The sequence below is a fragment of the Perca fluviatilis genome, chromosome 22, assembly GCF_010015445.1.
Source record: "Perca fluviatilis chromosome 22, GENO_Pfluv_1.0, whole genome shotgun sequence".
In the NCBI taxonomy this organism is placed as follows: domain Eukaryota; kingdom Metazoa; phylum Chordata; class Actinopteri; order Perciformes; family Percidae; genus Perca; species Perca fluviatilis.
This window is the reverse complement of record NC_053133.1, coordinates 7,279,160-7,296,421: the sequence shown is the minus strand read 5'-3', so window position 1 is coordinate 7,296,421 and position 17,262 is coordinate 7,279,160. Positions and strand designations below refer to the sequence as shown.

At 40.2% G+C, this 17,262-nt stretch overlaps 1 protein-coding gene and 2 non-coding genes across 11 annotated transcripts in view; 1 reads left to right on the top strand and 2 right to left on the bottom strand.

The window, feature by feature from the left end:
- The window catches only part of LOC120552354 (partitioning defective 3 homolog), a 382,624-nt gene that overhangs the window by 39,031 nt on the left and 326,331 nt on the right, over positions 1-17,262 (top strand). For all 9 annotated transcript variants that reach the window (XM_039790356.1, XM_039790350.1, XM_039790354.1 and 6 more), the window contains exon 2: positions 11,464-11,565. In XM_039790356.1, the coding sequence (XP_039646290.1) occupies positions 11,464-11,565 (102 nt within the window). The remainder of the gene's footprint in view (positions 1-11,463; positions 11,566-17,262) is intronic.
- Positions 7,121-7,192, bottom strand: trnaw-cca. Its single transcript has one exon. It is a non-coding gene; the product is annotated as a tRNA-Trp (tRNA).
- trnaw-cca lies at positions 14,645-14,716 on the bottom strand. Its single transcript has one exon. It is a non-coding gene; the product is annotated as a tRNA-Trp (tRNA).

The window sequence follows — 17,262 nt, the reverse complement described above, 5'->3', positions numbered from 1 at the left end:
GTTTAGGGACCACAAATCCCCTGCTCAAGCAGACCACACAGCAGGGAGATAACTACAAAGGTTGATCCAAGCTTCCAACTCACCCAACATCAGAAAGCTTGGCGAATGAGGTGCCATTTGTCTAAGAATGGACAGTAGGATGTTTTTCTCTGGCTCTCAGCCTTTCTCCTCTCCACAGCTACAATATGAGACTCCAGAGAATTGACAGTAGTCTCTGCTCGGGCTCAGTGTGTCTAGGTGTGGCAGATATTTGGAGGGTCTCTGTGTTACAGTAAGAGGCTGCAGGATTTGGCTCTGTGTTTGACAGGATGGCCTGTATTAAAAGCTTTATCCATTGCTAACCTCTCTGGTATTAATACTGCCACTCGTTTAGTACACAGAGTGGGAAAATATTAACTGTTGGCCAAAATAAATATATATTTATCTCTTTTAGCCTTTCATACATGCCTGTGCTACAAACATATCATTAGTAGAATCTTTTAAAATTATGTTTCTTAGTACAAGTGAAAATTCCTGCCAGTTGTGTGGGAAAACTTTAGCTTGTTTCCACTTGAAAAACTAGTTGGGAAGAATGATTGATTAACAAACTTGGTTCTTTTAGGCTTTCTGAGCACTTTGTCCAGTCTAAATGCAAGATGTTGTTTAGTGCAGCTGAATGATTTATCATAAAGTATGTTGTTTATTGAGACAATGAGGGAATGTGCGGGGAAGTTTGAGACTTTGTGAATTTGTAGTTGGCCATTTGTGAGAGCAGCAAGCCAATATTGTTGTCAAGGTAGTCTGTCCTGAATGCTCACTTTGTATTTACAAAACTGTATTGGGTGTAGTCCAACTGTGGCACTCATTGTGCTATATCAGTGAAATAGATGCTTGATATATAAGTTGATTTATGCAATGTGAAATTCAGATAACTATATAAATAGATGTTAATTGTGTGATGGTTGTAATACTTAGAGGAATAATTTGTCTTAGTTCAGAAAAGGTATCACTGGGTTGAAAAAGCCAGAAGTTTAAGAAAAGCATGGGTCATCCCTAAATGGTGTGATCGATTAAGTAGAAACTAATCATTCTCAATGAACTACTGTTTGTAAATGAGTCAAGCAACATATGTATATTTATCAGTAGTGTGAAAAGAAGTATATTCATATTTTATATGTACATTTAGGTTAACGTAGGGTTGTGATTACAAAATTGGTCAGTTTTGGATTTGAATGGGGGGTCAATGGGGCAGTGATGCAACAAAGTTCTTCATGGTCATTAAATGCAGCATTTGAGTCTCTGGTACTGTTTCTTTGCATCATGCTGTATATGGACGTGCTCCTATAGGATAAAATGCAGTAGGCCTTCAGTGTGTGCAGAGCTGCATGTATGTGTAGCGAGGTGTCATATTTCTCTGTGCTCTACTCTGCAGGTCACTTTGGGCAGGCAGGGCATCAATAATGCAGAGACCCTGTAGGTGTCTCAGAGAAATACCAGTGTAAGGCTTCCCTCAGTATACTACATGTACTTCCTTAGCCCGTTACTATCTGCCACAGTCAGACTGTACTTAGCCCACAGTTTGGGGCTGCCATTTGTGTATTATTGACATTCTGGTGACATGTTTATGCCCCGAAGAGACGTTCTGTTAAAACAAAACTGGTGAACTAAACTAAACTGGATAATCAAATCCAATCCAATCCAATCCAATCCCTAACGTATGATTGACCAGCCAACTGTTGGGTCGATTAGAGCTAAAGAAGGCTTTTTTTTAAATAAACAACCACGAAGTAGCTATTTATGAATTTACAGGGTCAGCACCAGAAGCAGCCTTTAACTAGAAGAAAAAGGGCTGGGACTCTAGCAGAGCTGCCTTAATTCCTCATCCAGTATTTATTTTTTTGAGAGGAAATTTCTACAGCATATTAATAGGGAAAAATTTGTATTTTTCAACCTGGACCACATTTTCCCATATATTTGTGTTTAAGTGACTAATGTGAACAAGAATCTTTGAAATTGGTCCAGTATTGAGCAGAAACACCGGCAGCCGTGAAAAGCTGCAATGTAACACTATAGCGCAATAGTGACTGTCAATGTATGTCCACTAAAAGTGCTTGTTTTTTTGCCACCGACTCAGATTGTTATTATAAGTGTCTGACAACATCATGGAAATATAGATAAATTGTTGTAATCCTGCAATGCTTTCATCTGTAACTTACTGATGCCATGTCAACAAATTAACTTTAACTAATAGCATTAGCTTACCTCTACTGTGTCTACAGCTCCTCACTCTTGGTTGGAGCATCCTTTTTCTTTAGGAAAATGGTCATCCCCGGTCAAAATGGTCACTGCAGACCCGACGGTTAGTGAGGCACAGTGAATGGACCAGGGAGTTAGGGTCCATTTGTAGCTGTAGCACAACTAGCCACAACTTCGGCCTATGCATATCCAAAGGTAATGACTATGAAAGCTCAGTGTTTCCTTTTTTTTTTTTTTTAGCAGTGGGGGCAGGTCTGTCCGAACTACAACCCCCGCCAAAAGTTTTACGTATGAAACGGAACTGACACTTCGCTGCAACACAAACAAATATATTTATTCACCTCTATTCACACACAATGAGGTATATTTTCAGTTGTGATTGTACTGTATTTTTTGAGGAACTATAGGGCACTTAACATGTACAACAGGTCTACACTTAGAACGGACCCAGCGCGGTGACGTTTTTGGTGTAGCTCTTCGTTTAATAGTCGGCTCGGAAGAAAGTGAACGTTTTGACACTAAACTACATCAACACAACAGTATGTGGAGTTAAACTGGACGGGCCCAATAACCTCTGAATAGTTCTACTTGTTGTTAAATTGCAATATGAGCGGCAGCCAACATAATTACCTGCATTATGTTGGCAGGATCATTTAAAAGGCAACCGCAACTACATTTTTTTTGTACAGCCCTATTTCTGATACCGTGGTGGCAGAAATTTTGCCATGGTGGGCCGCCACTATAAAATCAACATAAGGAAACACTGAAGCTACGCAAAGTGTAGCTCAACATTTGGTTGGCACAATTCGAAAATGCATAATTGAAAATCTTTTAGACAACACAAAGCTGCCCTTACCGTACTCCAACACAACAAACATCCGCTGAAATCCTCTAACCAACTATCTCACTTGCGTTCCACACCACTGTCTTCCAGGAAAAAGTCACCTTGTGAGATTTCAGAACAAGACTTCACCATCTTCCATAATGTAGTTGGACACTTATAATAACAATCTGAGCCTGTCCATTGCAAAAATTAGCACTTAAAGTGGACATACATTGACATCGCTATTGCCAAATAGGATTACATTGCAGCTTGGTTCACGGCTGCCAGTTACAGCGTTGTCGCTCAGTACTGGACCAGTTTCAAAGATTTTTGTTCACATTTGTCACTTAGACACAAATCCATGGAAAATTGTGTCCAGGTTGAAAAATACTGAAATTCCCCTTTTAAGAAGGACCTAACAGTGCAGTCATTTTCTCAGGATTTTGGTAAATATATCAGTAAACATAGCTGTTTTTTAAGAATGAGCACTATTTAAGGCTTTTGTTTACCTTGCATCAACAGCCCATTCTTCAACTGCTTTTGGTTTGGAGGTGTGATTAGGCTATGACATTAATTATTCAAACACTTGAGAAAAGTAGGAAACATTTTTGACGCGCTTGCACTCTTGATTTAAGATTTAAGGACTTACCTTCTTAAAAAATATTTTTTGTGTTTCACACAGGCATAGAAAATAACGGCAAACGGTAAATGGCATCTGTTGCTGCTGCAGTGGCCTTGTAGTAGTACAGTGGTAGCAGTAGCCTGCTACTGTCCTATATCTTCTGTTTTGCATTTGTTTTACTTTCTCCTGATAGCTACAGTGAACGTTTGACAAAGATAAGAAGCTAGGGAGGTGTGTGTGTGTGTGTGTGTGTGTGTGTGTGTGTGTGTGTGTGTGTGTGTGTGTGTGTGTGTGTGTGTGTGTGTGTGTGTGTGTGTGTGTGTGTGTGTGTGTGTGCGTGTCTGTGTGTGCAGGAGAGGCAGAAAGCATTTGTGATACACAAAGGAGAACATACACTCCATAAATCCCAGCAGTTATTGTGCTGCAGACACCAAACTCTGCAAGTGGGAGGTTGAGAGGTTGAACTACTGGCTTGAACTCGTGATTTACAGGGTGGTCTTTTCTCCCAGAGGTCCGAGGTCAAGGCCTAATAGTCATGCCTAAGCTCGTTGCTCTTTGCAGTGAAAGTCTGGAGATTGTGCAGTCCTCTCTGAGTTGTTGAAATTTAGTTAGTCCCACAATAATTGCCCAAACCCCTAACTTGGAGCTCTGTGAATGGCAACAGAACTAGTTCAATATAATGATATTTGTACACACACATTTGTAACAATTTGAGGTAAAGCCGCAGGTGTTAAATAGGGTTTTAAGGATAGCGAACAATAGTTTGACAGTTCTTGCGTTATCACTTAAGGGCTACATCTCCAACACTCCTGTGGGTTAAAAAATGCCACTTTAATTTTCTTTAACATGTCAACTGATTTCATTTCTTAAACTGACACCTTAACATCAGGAGTTGGGGTCAAACCCACCAGAATCTGAATCAGAACACTCAGTAGTACTTACAACAAATTTGCCTTGGTGGTTTGTGCATACATAAACATAAACTTATTAAAAGGATGAAAACAATAAATGTAAAAAACACAATAGCCTAAACAAATATGCACAATCTAACTGCAATAACAATAAGGAAAGAAGGCTGTATGGTTTAGTACAGAATGTGCCAAAAATGTTGAGGGAATGTGCAAAAGTTCAAGATACTGTATATAGTATGTGCAATGGTCAGGTATATCCTTGTCCAGGTACAAGGACCATCGCTGGTACTACCATAAGGCCTACTGCACACTGCCTGTATGGCGTGGCGTTTCTGCGTGTCAGTTGCGTGGCGGCTGCGTGGCATTTTCTCTGTCTTTGCACACCAGAAACGTGTCTCACGCGGCGCTGCTGCTGCTAGCCATGTCTGTACACATGTAGGTTTCCCATTGATAAAATGAAATAATAGCATGTTCTTCAACTTTGTTGATAATAAAGTCCATGTTATTGTTTTATCAGAATCAAAATTGAAATACAATATAAAAAGGAGTTCAACAGATTTAGCTAATTTGTTAAAATGTTAAAAGCATAGGCTCTCCTGCAGTCCATCCCTCTTTCTTTCCCTCTTTCTTTCCCTGATTAAAAAGCTATAGGTGACAAAAATGACATATAAACATCTTTTCGTGTTCTATTTTGCCTGGAAACGCTTCCAACACACTTGTGTGTCGCGTGAAAAATAGGCGTCACGTGTTTTCGGCGCGGCTTGAGATGTAAGCTCTAACCTGTTAACATGGGAGCCAGAATAAAAACAGACACGCCACACAACTGACATGCCACGCAGGCAGTGTGCAGGAGGCCTTTGGGAGGAGGATGTGGCGCTGTAAGAGGCCTGACCAGGACCATGTCTGGGTGTGGGACAAGGGGACACTGTGAGCCCTAGCCAGAGCCTGCTGCCATCATAGGGAGTTTGACTTGCTGCAACCACTGTGCACGGGCTAAGACCACCATCAGGGGTGGGTATATGGTGCAGATGGAGCTAGACTTGGTTGCATCCCCACTGATTACCAGAGCCCCACTTCGGGCATATCCTGTTTTTGGCCGCTGCATGTGGTGCTGTTGGGTATCCATGGCCAACTGTTACTGGCCGGCTACATTGCACGTGTAACGTATGCGGGGCGGATGCTCCAACACTACGCTTCCACTCTAATTAATGCTACACTGGGGGTGAGAGCAGCGCGTATGTAGTGTGTATGTGCCGCAGAGATCCGCTCTACAAGAGTAAAAATAGGACAGTCTTTTATTTATATTTTGACGTAAGGTGTGTGTGTGGCTCTTTTATACAGAAATTGATTATAATGTGTCTCTTTTTCTTTTAAATTACACTACCGATGTACAGGAAATTACTTAATGACTGCCAATGAGCGTAATGGCAGATCAGTTTTGAGAGTTTCTGTTTTTATTTCTTGTTTCCCTCACCTGCATCCTTTAATAATAGCTGACAGGCCCCGGCTCCAAAAACTGAAGAAAGAACAATAAAGCGAAAAGCTCACTGTCTCGCCTGTGACTGACACAGTGTGTGCGCTGCTGATGTACTGTATAACAGAACAGACATCTTCTGAGCTTTACACAAAACCATGTTTACTCATCATCTAACTTAAATCAACTTTCTAAAGAGCTGTCCAAACCGGGATTTGAGAGAAAAGCTAGTTTCTGTGACATTCATTTTGAGCTGGGTGATATGGAGAAAATCAAATATCCCGATATTTTTGACCAAATACCTCTATATCGATATTGTGGCGATATTGTAGGGTTGACAATTGGTGCTTTCACAAAATATGCACACAATAAGATTTTTGATAAATAATCATCAGTTATGTTGATATAATAACTATGTGGGTAAAGGCAAATAATGTAACAGCTAGAACAGTCTGGTGTGTTCCGAAAATTACATTACTCCTTTTACTCCCTTTAAAACCAGGAAAAGACAACACTTGTGTCATATCAGGATATTACGATATCCAAAATTTAAGACAATATCTATCCTCATATATTGATATCGATATAATTTCGATATATTGCCCAGCCCTACATTCATTGTCTTTTTCTAGCTGTATAACGTATACTACTGTATACTACACTGATTAAATTGCACTTCAACGCCTTTAAACGGTGATAATGAACACTGTATTGTTCTTATGTGTGACTGTTATTTTGTCACCTGCAGTTTCCAGAGAAGAGCTTGTTGATGCCATCTGTAGATCACATCTGTCCTTTAAACCGCTGCTTGTGGTTGGTGAAACTGCTTGTTTTCTCTCTTTATGAGCTCCTCTCCAAATGCTTGAAATTCCCTAATGCTAACTAATGAGAAAGATGTCTGTGTGTTATCTTCGCTAAAGCCCACAAGTGTGACTGGCATCTCTCTTTTGCCTTCATTAATTTGTGTGTCATACAAAGGTATTTCACTTTCCAGTGTACAGCACATGTACTGCATACCATAGCTTCAGTGAGGTCCGTCAGGCTTTAAAATGTCCTGACCCCGACGTGATTTGAACACGCAACCTTCTGATCTGGAGTCAGACGCGCTACCGTTGCGCCACGAGGTCCTGCTTCAGTTGTACTTCAGTCCTGGACATTTGAGAGGTACATCTAGCTGTTCATATTCTCCCTGTGGGAATTATAACACTTGCAGCAGCTAGTGCAGCAATCATCAAACACACACACAGGCACATGCTCTCTCTTTCTCACACTCCTCCCTCCCTCGGTTTCCTCCAGGGCACCAGTCTTTGTGTGGTCTTTGACAAGAACAAGCAACCCGCTCTGGTACAAAGACACAGATAATGGGGCGAAGAGAGCTATTGTCTGGGCTTATGTTGAAAGTGTGTGTGTGTGTGTTTGTTTGTGTGAGACACAGAGAACAACCACCTCTCTGTTATCTCTCACCTCCTACAGTGGATCAGATAAGATGATACCTGATCAGTCTATGGTTGTGGTAAATCACTCACACAACGTATGAATGAATGAGTAAAGCTCACGAGTGACTAAACAGGTCACTGGGGCAGGAGACAATACACACTGGCACACCCTGCATATATGCTCTGCTCAATACAAAAGTATTTTAGCCTGCAGATCTGATCAGTGCCAACATAGTAGTGATTATTCTCTGACTGCAACACTGTTTTCATGTCTTTTTTTTTCTGTGTTAAATGTAATGCCATTGCATTTGCAACATTTTGCTACACATGTAACCAGATAGTCCATACTCCCCATGACACTTAACCAGCCATGTCTGGCTCATCTTGCTCTACTGCTGCTCCGTTTGTGACCCTCTCATCTCATTAAAGTGAAACCAAGCATGCTGTACATTCCTATGCTGTTACATTTGGCAATGCTACACAAAGACAATTCAAGCCACCACCCCTTTACATTTGCACTTTATAAGTGAGTTTTTGACTCCAGTGACAATATTAGTAAAACGTTTTGAAGACACGATGGTCAGCTGGTGAGGACATTACTGTAATTAATATGACGGGGTTTAATTATAGTCACGCTTGATTAAAAAGTTCTCGAGTAATTGCAGTATGGTGCTAAACCTGTCAAGTGTCATATTTTACATTTTAGTGTGTCTGTTGGCATGTCATGGTTTCATCGTGTCATGGAACAAAAAAAAAGAAGTGGCATTGCAGTCTTAATTTCGTGATGCTTTAGCGCTGTGAAGTGCTTCAGCTGACGTTCAGGAGTTGTAAGGTTGACACTTTGTACCTGACCTGAGACTGTTCAGTATACTTCTACAGATTTTCAGTAATATTTCTCGGTTTGCAGTAAGGTGGACTTATATTTGCTGTCCTCACATTTCACTCAGCTTTTCGTCCAACCACAGACATACATGGCTCAGATTGTCTAATAATGCAGTGCCGGCCAGCTGGTTTTGAAAGCTAGTTACTTAGCAAGTTACTCTCAGGACTTGAATAGTGATTGGGTGTTAATTTGGTCTGGGAAGAGAAAGCCCTTTCTTTTTTTTAAAGATAATTTTTTTGGGGCTTTTTCCCTTTATTTGAAAGTGGATAGATATGAAAGTGGGAGAGAGAGATGGGGGATGACACGCAGGAAAGGGCAGCAGCTCAGCTTCAAACCCCACGCCTCTGCAGGACTCAGCCAACGTGGGGCGAACGCTCTTACCGGGTGAGCTAGAGGCCACCCCTGGGAGAGCCCTTTCTCTCAAGTGACCCTAGGTTGCACTTGAGAACAACAACAGTATGGACGTGTTGTGTGGATCTGATGAGGGTTTTGTTCCCTGATGCACAGAACATTTCTATCGTAAAAATGACTGTTATTTGCCAAAGATGAATTTTCAGTCTCTTTCTGGAAGGACTTTACACTGGTCCCATATATAGAAGACAGAACGCTACATGACCGTACAAGAGCCAATCTTGCACAACGTGTTGATTTAGTAGCAGAGATGATGGTTGGCTGCTTAGTGTGCTAACACTTCATCAACTCCACAGCTGTCCTCCCTTACTGCTGTTACTGTACACTACAGTAATATAAATGACTCTGTCACAATGCACTCTTTGTTGGGAGTATATGCCCCCCTCTATGTTTCTCTTCCGTCCATTTGTACTGGCTTTCATAATACGTGTATTCAACGTTTGATTAAGCCCATGTGTTCGAATGTGATAGATGTGATTACATTTCATTTTACTTTACGTTGCTGCTTAACTACTGACAAACTCAGATTTCCGATGTTAGCAAGCATGTACTACGTGCTTATAAATCTTTATATTTAAATAATTCTACTATGAATTAATTGGATTACATATTACCTTTTAAGATAATTCAAGTTCAAGAGAGTCCTTGTAAAAAACGGAGTTGCGTGAGGGACACATGAGATTATCACCCCTCACTCGGGAAGAAAAATCATGTTTTGATTATGAATACAACAATAAAAGACATTTCCTATATATTCTCAGCGCGGGCCTTGAGGATTGGAGAGAAAGAATTAATGATAGTCAGAAGTACGCCAAACAGGGAATTTGACCTTTGGTTGTTTTTTTCTGAGCTGAATGCCTAACATGACCAGCTGTATCTTCCTAGGAGGTCTTACTAATACTTACAAGTATCCACCAGGGGAAAAAAACTTGGAGCTGTGTTTGTGTGTGTGTGTGTGTGTGTGTGTGTGTGTGTGTGTGTGTGTGTGTGTGTGTGTGTGTGTGTGTGTGTGTGTGTGTGTGTGTGTGTGTGTGTGAGTGTTAGAGAATTAAGACCCTGGTATTACACCAAAGCATTCAGAGATGACCCCCAAAACACAAAATCCAACCCAATCCCAGTTAGTGATGAATTCCCTGCTAATACTCTTGTAATGAAGAGTCCTTGAACTGATCATTATTGGCTTGCTGGAGGCACAGCACTAGATATAAGGCTCCCTACATCATTTTAACCAAGTCAAATCTAAGCAGCCAACGCCAAATTCATTTCTTCCATCCCGAGTGAATTTTTGGGATTAAGTTATGTTGCTGAGCTGCTCTCAGAATTTCTTCCCCATAATCCATCCGAGGAAATAGTCTGGATGAGGACCACGCCAAACAGAGATAGGGCGTGTCAAAATGTAAACATTTCAAGATTTTTTCCCCACTGTTTAATGCCAACTGTCAGTTATTGGTTTGTAATGACTTCCAGATATGGTGATTTGTTTTGCCTTGTCTTCATTCTTAGCTAGATTGTCAGTATGTTATATATAGTGGTGGTATTGTGGTGTAGTTTTGGCAATTTTTCATTTGTCATTGTTCTAACTAACATGGGAACCAAATAATTCTGTCGTTGCTTCTGATTTCTTGTCTTTTGGAAACGTCCCTGATAAACGTGCAATCGTTTCCTTCCTAATAACCTCAGAAGGAAGAAAAAATACCACACAGTTATTCCCCTCATGATTTGGACCATTATGCCTGGTGGACCGCATTGGAGTTCAGTACAACAAAGCCATGCATGAAGGCATTTAACCACAGACCCAAAGACGGCTCAGTTATGGAGGAAAAGAGACAGAGGGAAGGAAATACAGTGAGAACAAAATACAGACAAAAGATGAAGGAGATTCTTTTAGTAACGTCACTGAGCCGAGTGGTTTCTCTGGAGCCTCCTGTCTGACTGACAGGGAGGAAGCCAAATGACACATGGAGAGAATAATTATTTATTTTCAACTTTTTGATGCACAACGGCGATGACAGTGTTTGACCTGAACGCGGGAGGGTGGAGTGTTGTCACCTCTTATTAGGGCTGGGTAACGAATTCAATACTTTTTAGGCACCGACCGAATTTCCCTCTGAAGTATCGAGTATTGAAAAATATCTTTCAATTCAACACCCAATTTCAATCCCTAAGGAGTAAATCTCATCGGCGTCAGTGAGCCAAGCACGCAGCGTTCTTCTACCAAGATCTGATAACGTCTGTGTTTAGGTACCGGGTATCGAAGTCACGGTGTTGGTATCGGTATCAAATCTTTTTTTAACAATACCCAGCCCTATTACACCTCCTGTTGTGCCTGTGTCACAATTCTCTTGTCTACTGCCACAAGGAGAAATGTACGAGTCAAATGCTTACTTTGCAGGCCAGCCAGCAGAGGATTACAATATTTTATAACTGCTATCGTGATTTTAATCCATAGCCGTGTTAGAGCCCCTGTGTGCCAGATGACTGGATCATTATATGAGCCACGTGGTGAATAGATCAGCTGATTCCTAGGAGAAACAAGCTGCTAATTCCTTTGGCCTGGCAATGCTAACATGTTGTATGGCTTTACTTACATAAGGCTTCAAATCCTAAGTCTAAATGGTGCCAATAAAGCTGTACAGAGCTAATAGTTTCTCTTTTTTTTTCCTACCAGGACCCCAGCTACTGGGTCCAGGTCCACAGGTTGGAACATGGAGACGGAGGTATTTTGGACCTGGATGACATGCTGTGCGATGTGGTGGATGACAAAGATAGGGTGAGTCAATGTGCTTGTGTATTTTATTCATTTGTTTATTTTCCCCAAACATTTCCTCTTCTCATTTTCATTCACTTTTTTTTCTTGTGCAAAAATAGCTTTGGGTTGTGTCTGCTACGCTGAAACCTTGAGCACAACGCTCGGTCAGTACTACAGAGAGATCCACTAATGTGCTTATGATTACACCTGTCTGCTTTTACTGTCTCATCATTACTAAAACATTACAGAACAGAAAACTACTGCACACCACCTGCTTTTTAATAATTTCTACCTACTGGCAGTCCTCCTTTGCTTTCATATATGTGAAGGGCTGAATGATACAGTTCTGTCTTCTGTGTTGCACTCAAGGCTCCACTTTGATGTGTATGTGACAGTGTGTGTACTATACTTTCAGTACAAGTGTGTGTGGGCAAAGAATCTATGTCAGAGGCAGCATGATATCACCCAACCCATCCAACCCACTAGACCAGCTGTAAATGATTACCCATAATCCCACTGCATCCTACCCATGGGAACAGTGCTGACTACACCTGAGTCACTAACTGTTTGGCTTTGATGTCGGGCCAGTTAGTGAGCTATAACCCCTCGCAGACACACTTTGTGAGTGGAATTGGTTTAAATAAATTTTTTTTAATCAGTTTTCAGTTCATTTAAGTTCAGCACATAGCTCATGATAAAATGTAACAGACAGGACCTTTGTATAACAACAATGATATTTGTCTACTATGGGTGTATGATGACATGGGTGATTTATCTGGTGTTTACATCATCACTTCAAAGATATGTTCGCTTAAGGCCATCATGATGGATTCCTCTGAATGGTGATGCAATGGGACTTTCAATTGAAAGTGTTATCTTCGATTCCTATCTGTAAGTTTTCTCACGATATCTGATCTCTTGGGAACATCTGAAATTATACAGTTCTTAAGAACACGGTGTGTTTTTGGGCTGCTGTTTCATGTTGAAAACTACATTTCCCACATTGGATATCTAAGGTTTAAGTTCAGCGAGCTGTGAATTGATGGGAATAGTTGGTCTGTTTGGTACGCCGGTGCTTTTCTATTTTGTGTGTGCATTTGTTGTACATGCATGAAAAACTGTGTGTATGAGAGAGAGGGAGAGTATGGGATGTGCACCTACACACCTTACAATGACTGTGTGGTAGGTGCCATGGTTACGCATCAGATGGGATCAGTGATGGGAGCAGCTGTTTTGCACTTGCTGTGTGAAACACTCCTTTCTCCTCTTCTTTCCTCTCCTCTCTTAATTTTTTAATTAAGAAAGCACATTTTTATTTGTTTGACCAGTTATGTTGTGGTTTTTATTTATTTTATTTTATTTAGGATTTCCTTTTCTTGACTTGGTTTCGATTTTTGTGATTGTGAATCTTCTCTGAAAATGGTCCAATAAAGGAACTTTGAAAACCTCTCCTCTCCTCTCCTCTCCTCTCATGTAGTCCTTTATAGACAAGAAAAAAAGAAAGACTTCTATTTTTGGAAAGTTATAGTAAACTAAATGAAGACTACTTGGCACATCTATATTTTCCCCTTGCTGTGAATATCTGCTCCCCCTGGTGGTTGTGTGGGCTTTTTACATCCCACTGATGACACAATATTTAATTTCTTTAACAGGACAAACATTTAGCCTGACCAATTACTGTCACAAGCACAGTAACAGCTGATTTTTTATTATTTGTATGTCACTCTCATCAGTATAATTTTACAGTGATATTCTAAATGTTATGTTACAGCTCTGCAGTCTAAAACATAAACAGTGATAGTACAGTCACACGACTGACATAGTGTAGTAAAGCTCTATTGGTAGTTGCTGTAAATGACAGAGAGCATAACTCAGTTGGATGTGGGCCCAGTCTGAGACAGCTAACTTTAGGCCAGTGGAACAGCCCTCTGACTATGTGTGTGTGTACACACACAGGGTTTTATCTCGGTGTGGGTGTTTGCTTCTTTGTGTGAATGTATAGCTGTTAGTAGTAAATCCAGTCTGTCCAGTTCTTTCCATCAGCTACTGCCTCTGTCCCTGGTTCACTCTACTAACAAGAAGGAACCCACTCAACACAGTTTACCAGACCTGTTCATTTCAACGCATTGATCACAATGCTGCTCTTATCATTATGAATGTACTACTTCCACAGGCTTCCCAGTCTATGCTGTAGTGAGTGATGTGGTCTACTGCTTGTGGATATCTCATTAATAAACTTTACTGTCTTCTTTCTCTTATCTAAATAAAACCTAATCAGAATTGATTTTTATCTGAAATTGGCTGCTTTTTTGACAGTGTTTTAGGTTGTTGCAGGTTGTTGTTTTTGCACTTTGTGTTATGATTGGCCTCAGTTATGTTGCCAGACTTGGGCCTGGAGGTAACACCACAACCACAATTTGGAATCTCAGTGGTGTTAAAGTTTACATATGACAAAAAAGAAAGGATAATTGAAGCCATATCAAGCTGAAGTGATAGCTATGAAGTATAGTAATTACAAAAGACAGGATCCATTAGCACTAGGGGTGGGGGGAAAAATTGATACAGCATAGTATCGCAATATTTTCCGTGGCAATACTGTATCGATACACAGACGCCAAGTATCAATCTATTATTATATATGTGTCGATCAGTTTGTCTGCTTGACAATCCCATTTTGCAACAATAAAATTGAAGTGAGATGAACAAACAGAGAAATGTATCATTTTAGATAAAACAGATGTTGACAAAGTTTTCTTTTGAAATTGGGAAAAATTTGAAGTTGGAAAAAAGGTAATAAATTGCAATATATCTCAGAATATTGCAATATCTTTAAAATCGCAATAATATTGTATCGTGACATAAGTATCGTGATGATATCGTATCGTGAGGCCTCTGGTGATTGCCACCCCTAATTAGCACTGCCTCATTCAGTTTTTTTTAAGGTATGATATCTATAGAGTAATTCAGTGTTGTTTGCATTTCTTGCTGTTCATTTGACAGCAGAGCTGAAAGGTAAGAGTGACTGATGAGCTGTGATGTCTTTGTGTAACTTCTTTTGTTTAACAGAACGCATCAGATGAGTGCAGGCCTTAAAAATCATTGACCCTGACGTGATTTGAACACGCAACCTTCTGATCTGGAGTCAGACGCGCTACCGTTGCGCCACAAGGTCCTACATGTGACCTTTGGCTCCAACCCAAAATTGACATCACATGTTTTACATTGTAAAACTATTCCAACTCTTTGCAACTTCCTGCTTTTCCTCGTGCCTGCTCACTTATAAAAGGCAGGGTGTCATGACATTTGTACACTTCAGACTGGGGTATTCGACAGGACTCGGGCCCCCTGAGAAACACAACATCGGGACACTACTACACTGCACAAACACTTATGTAGTGTAAGTTACTTAAGTTAACTTAAGTATTTAAGTTACTTCCACTGAGATCACGCTTCGCTTGTCTGGTATAAGGGAAGTGTGATTAGGTTGGTCGGTAGTTAGTTTAAAATGTATTATTAATGCTAGCAAAAAAAAAAGAAAACAGCAAAAATAAGAAATTACAACTGAGTTTATAGGTTGGTAGATGCTGGTAAACTGCCTTATCCAAACATTCAGTTAAGACTGATACTCCTTACTATATATTGACTGACTGCTGAGGTCCACTGTTGATGTCCACTGTAGCGGTTTCTATCACAAAAAAAAATTCAATTCAATTCTACTGTGTGTCACTGCTGTGGCATGGAGAGAAAACAGAGCAGGAGTTAATGCACTGTTGTCACTTTGCAAGTTTCTGTGACTCTACCGTTGGGAGCACCCAAGCCGTACGTGTGTGCATGCGTGTGTGTGTGTGTGTGTGCGTGCACGTGCAGTATGACGGATGTCTGGCTCAGGTTCAGCAGTTACATTATCATGATGTGTTTCATATGCAGTCATAGAGTTGCATGCTGCAGCCTGTCTGTCTCTGCTCCACAGATCTCCACATTGATGATCTATCTTCCATTACACATGCATGAGGAATATGAAACTGTATCTGTACAGTTGGCTGGTTTTACTTTTGGTTTTGTGTTGCATAAATGTCCCTCTTGCTGTTCCAAGTTTGGTTCTTGTGTGAAGTTGAGCTCTATGTCCACATTCCCTACCTTTTATAAAGATAATTCTGATGAGATTACATTATTATGGTTTGTTTTGGTGACATATTTGCTCGGATCACAGAGGTTATGGAGACACAATTGTTTCTCTGAGCAGGCTGAAAGGCTTTATTTAGACGGAAAGAGCAGAAAAACAGGACCTTTTTAGTTTTATCTCGCACACAATGACTTAACACTACCTGTAGTATTATTGGCTATCTGTTACTAGTGATGCATTAAGTGTAGTGTGTTTGAGTTATTAGATTTTCAAGGCTTCATTGATGTTCATTGGCAGTTGCCACACTAGGTTTTTAGTGCACTACTGCCACCAATTGGACTGATGTGGGAAGTAGTAGTTTGGCAGAGGAATAGCTTATTTTTTTTTTTTCATTCATAGGCCAGTTGATGCAGATAATAGCACACTGTGTGAAATAGCAATTCATTGTTAGCCTTAGGGATAACAATAACAACACTAACTACATACTTAGTATTTACAGCAGGGATATGGGACTCACACCACCAAGTTAATTGAAGATATAGACTATGGGATGTAACTCCAATAGCAACAATATAGGGCTTTGACTGAAGGTTTTGGCTAGTCTAGCTTTATTTAAATAAGTACACTCAGAATTTCAGACAAGACTCAGACCAGGATCCCAATTAAGTATTTGAACCTCAATAGTTATTTATTAGCACAGCTAGACTGCATTTTGTAACCAGAGAGAACATTTAAACATTTAAATTATATATTTGGTTTGAAATTAGAAGGACTCGACAAAAAATGCGTCACTTTAGAATTTCATTTGCATGTCATGTAAGCATCAGAAGAAAAAAAAAACATTATTCTACTCAGGCTAATTTGTCCATAGACAGTATATAGAATGGACCAACTGGACGGAGCGTAGGTATATGTAAGGAGATAACATGGGCACAGGCTAATTATTGCTTACTAAAATGCTAGTTAAAATTAGTAATTAAACTTAAACAGCTGATGTAAGTCGAAACTGCCTGCAAGCTTCTCCTGTACTATACGGTAATTCCTCTACTATGCGACAGTAAGTCGCGTGGTTATGACACAATCGTTAGCCTATTTTTACAAAAACGTCTGCTACAGAGCCATAACTTGAGATACAAGGTAATGGAGCATTTTATACATTGTCGTGTTTCTTTAGAAATAAACAATGGACAAATAGAGTCTTTAAAGTTATTCGCTGTCAAAGTGGCATCAAAATGAATGGCAGTCAATGGAATGCTAAGTGAGTGCTTGTTAGCATCAAAATGGTGCCATAGGAGCTATGGGTTATGAAGAGAGGCTTACCCCCTTGAATTTGTCCTAACTCCTTTCCAACTTTTTCCAGTTTCATGTTAACTGATGGACAAATGTTGTTCACACAGCAGTTTAAAAAGAGAAGTGAATGTGATTGAGAGCCTAATGTTTAATCAGAATTACAACACACTTACTAATGTGCGTCATATGTGCGGGAAAAAACTGTTCAACATATGATAGTCGGTGCAGTTGTATACCAAGAGACATACACAACTGTTTTTCAGAGGATCGTAGAAACTGTGGTCTCATGTCTATTTTTATATGGA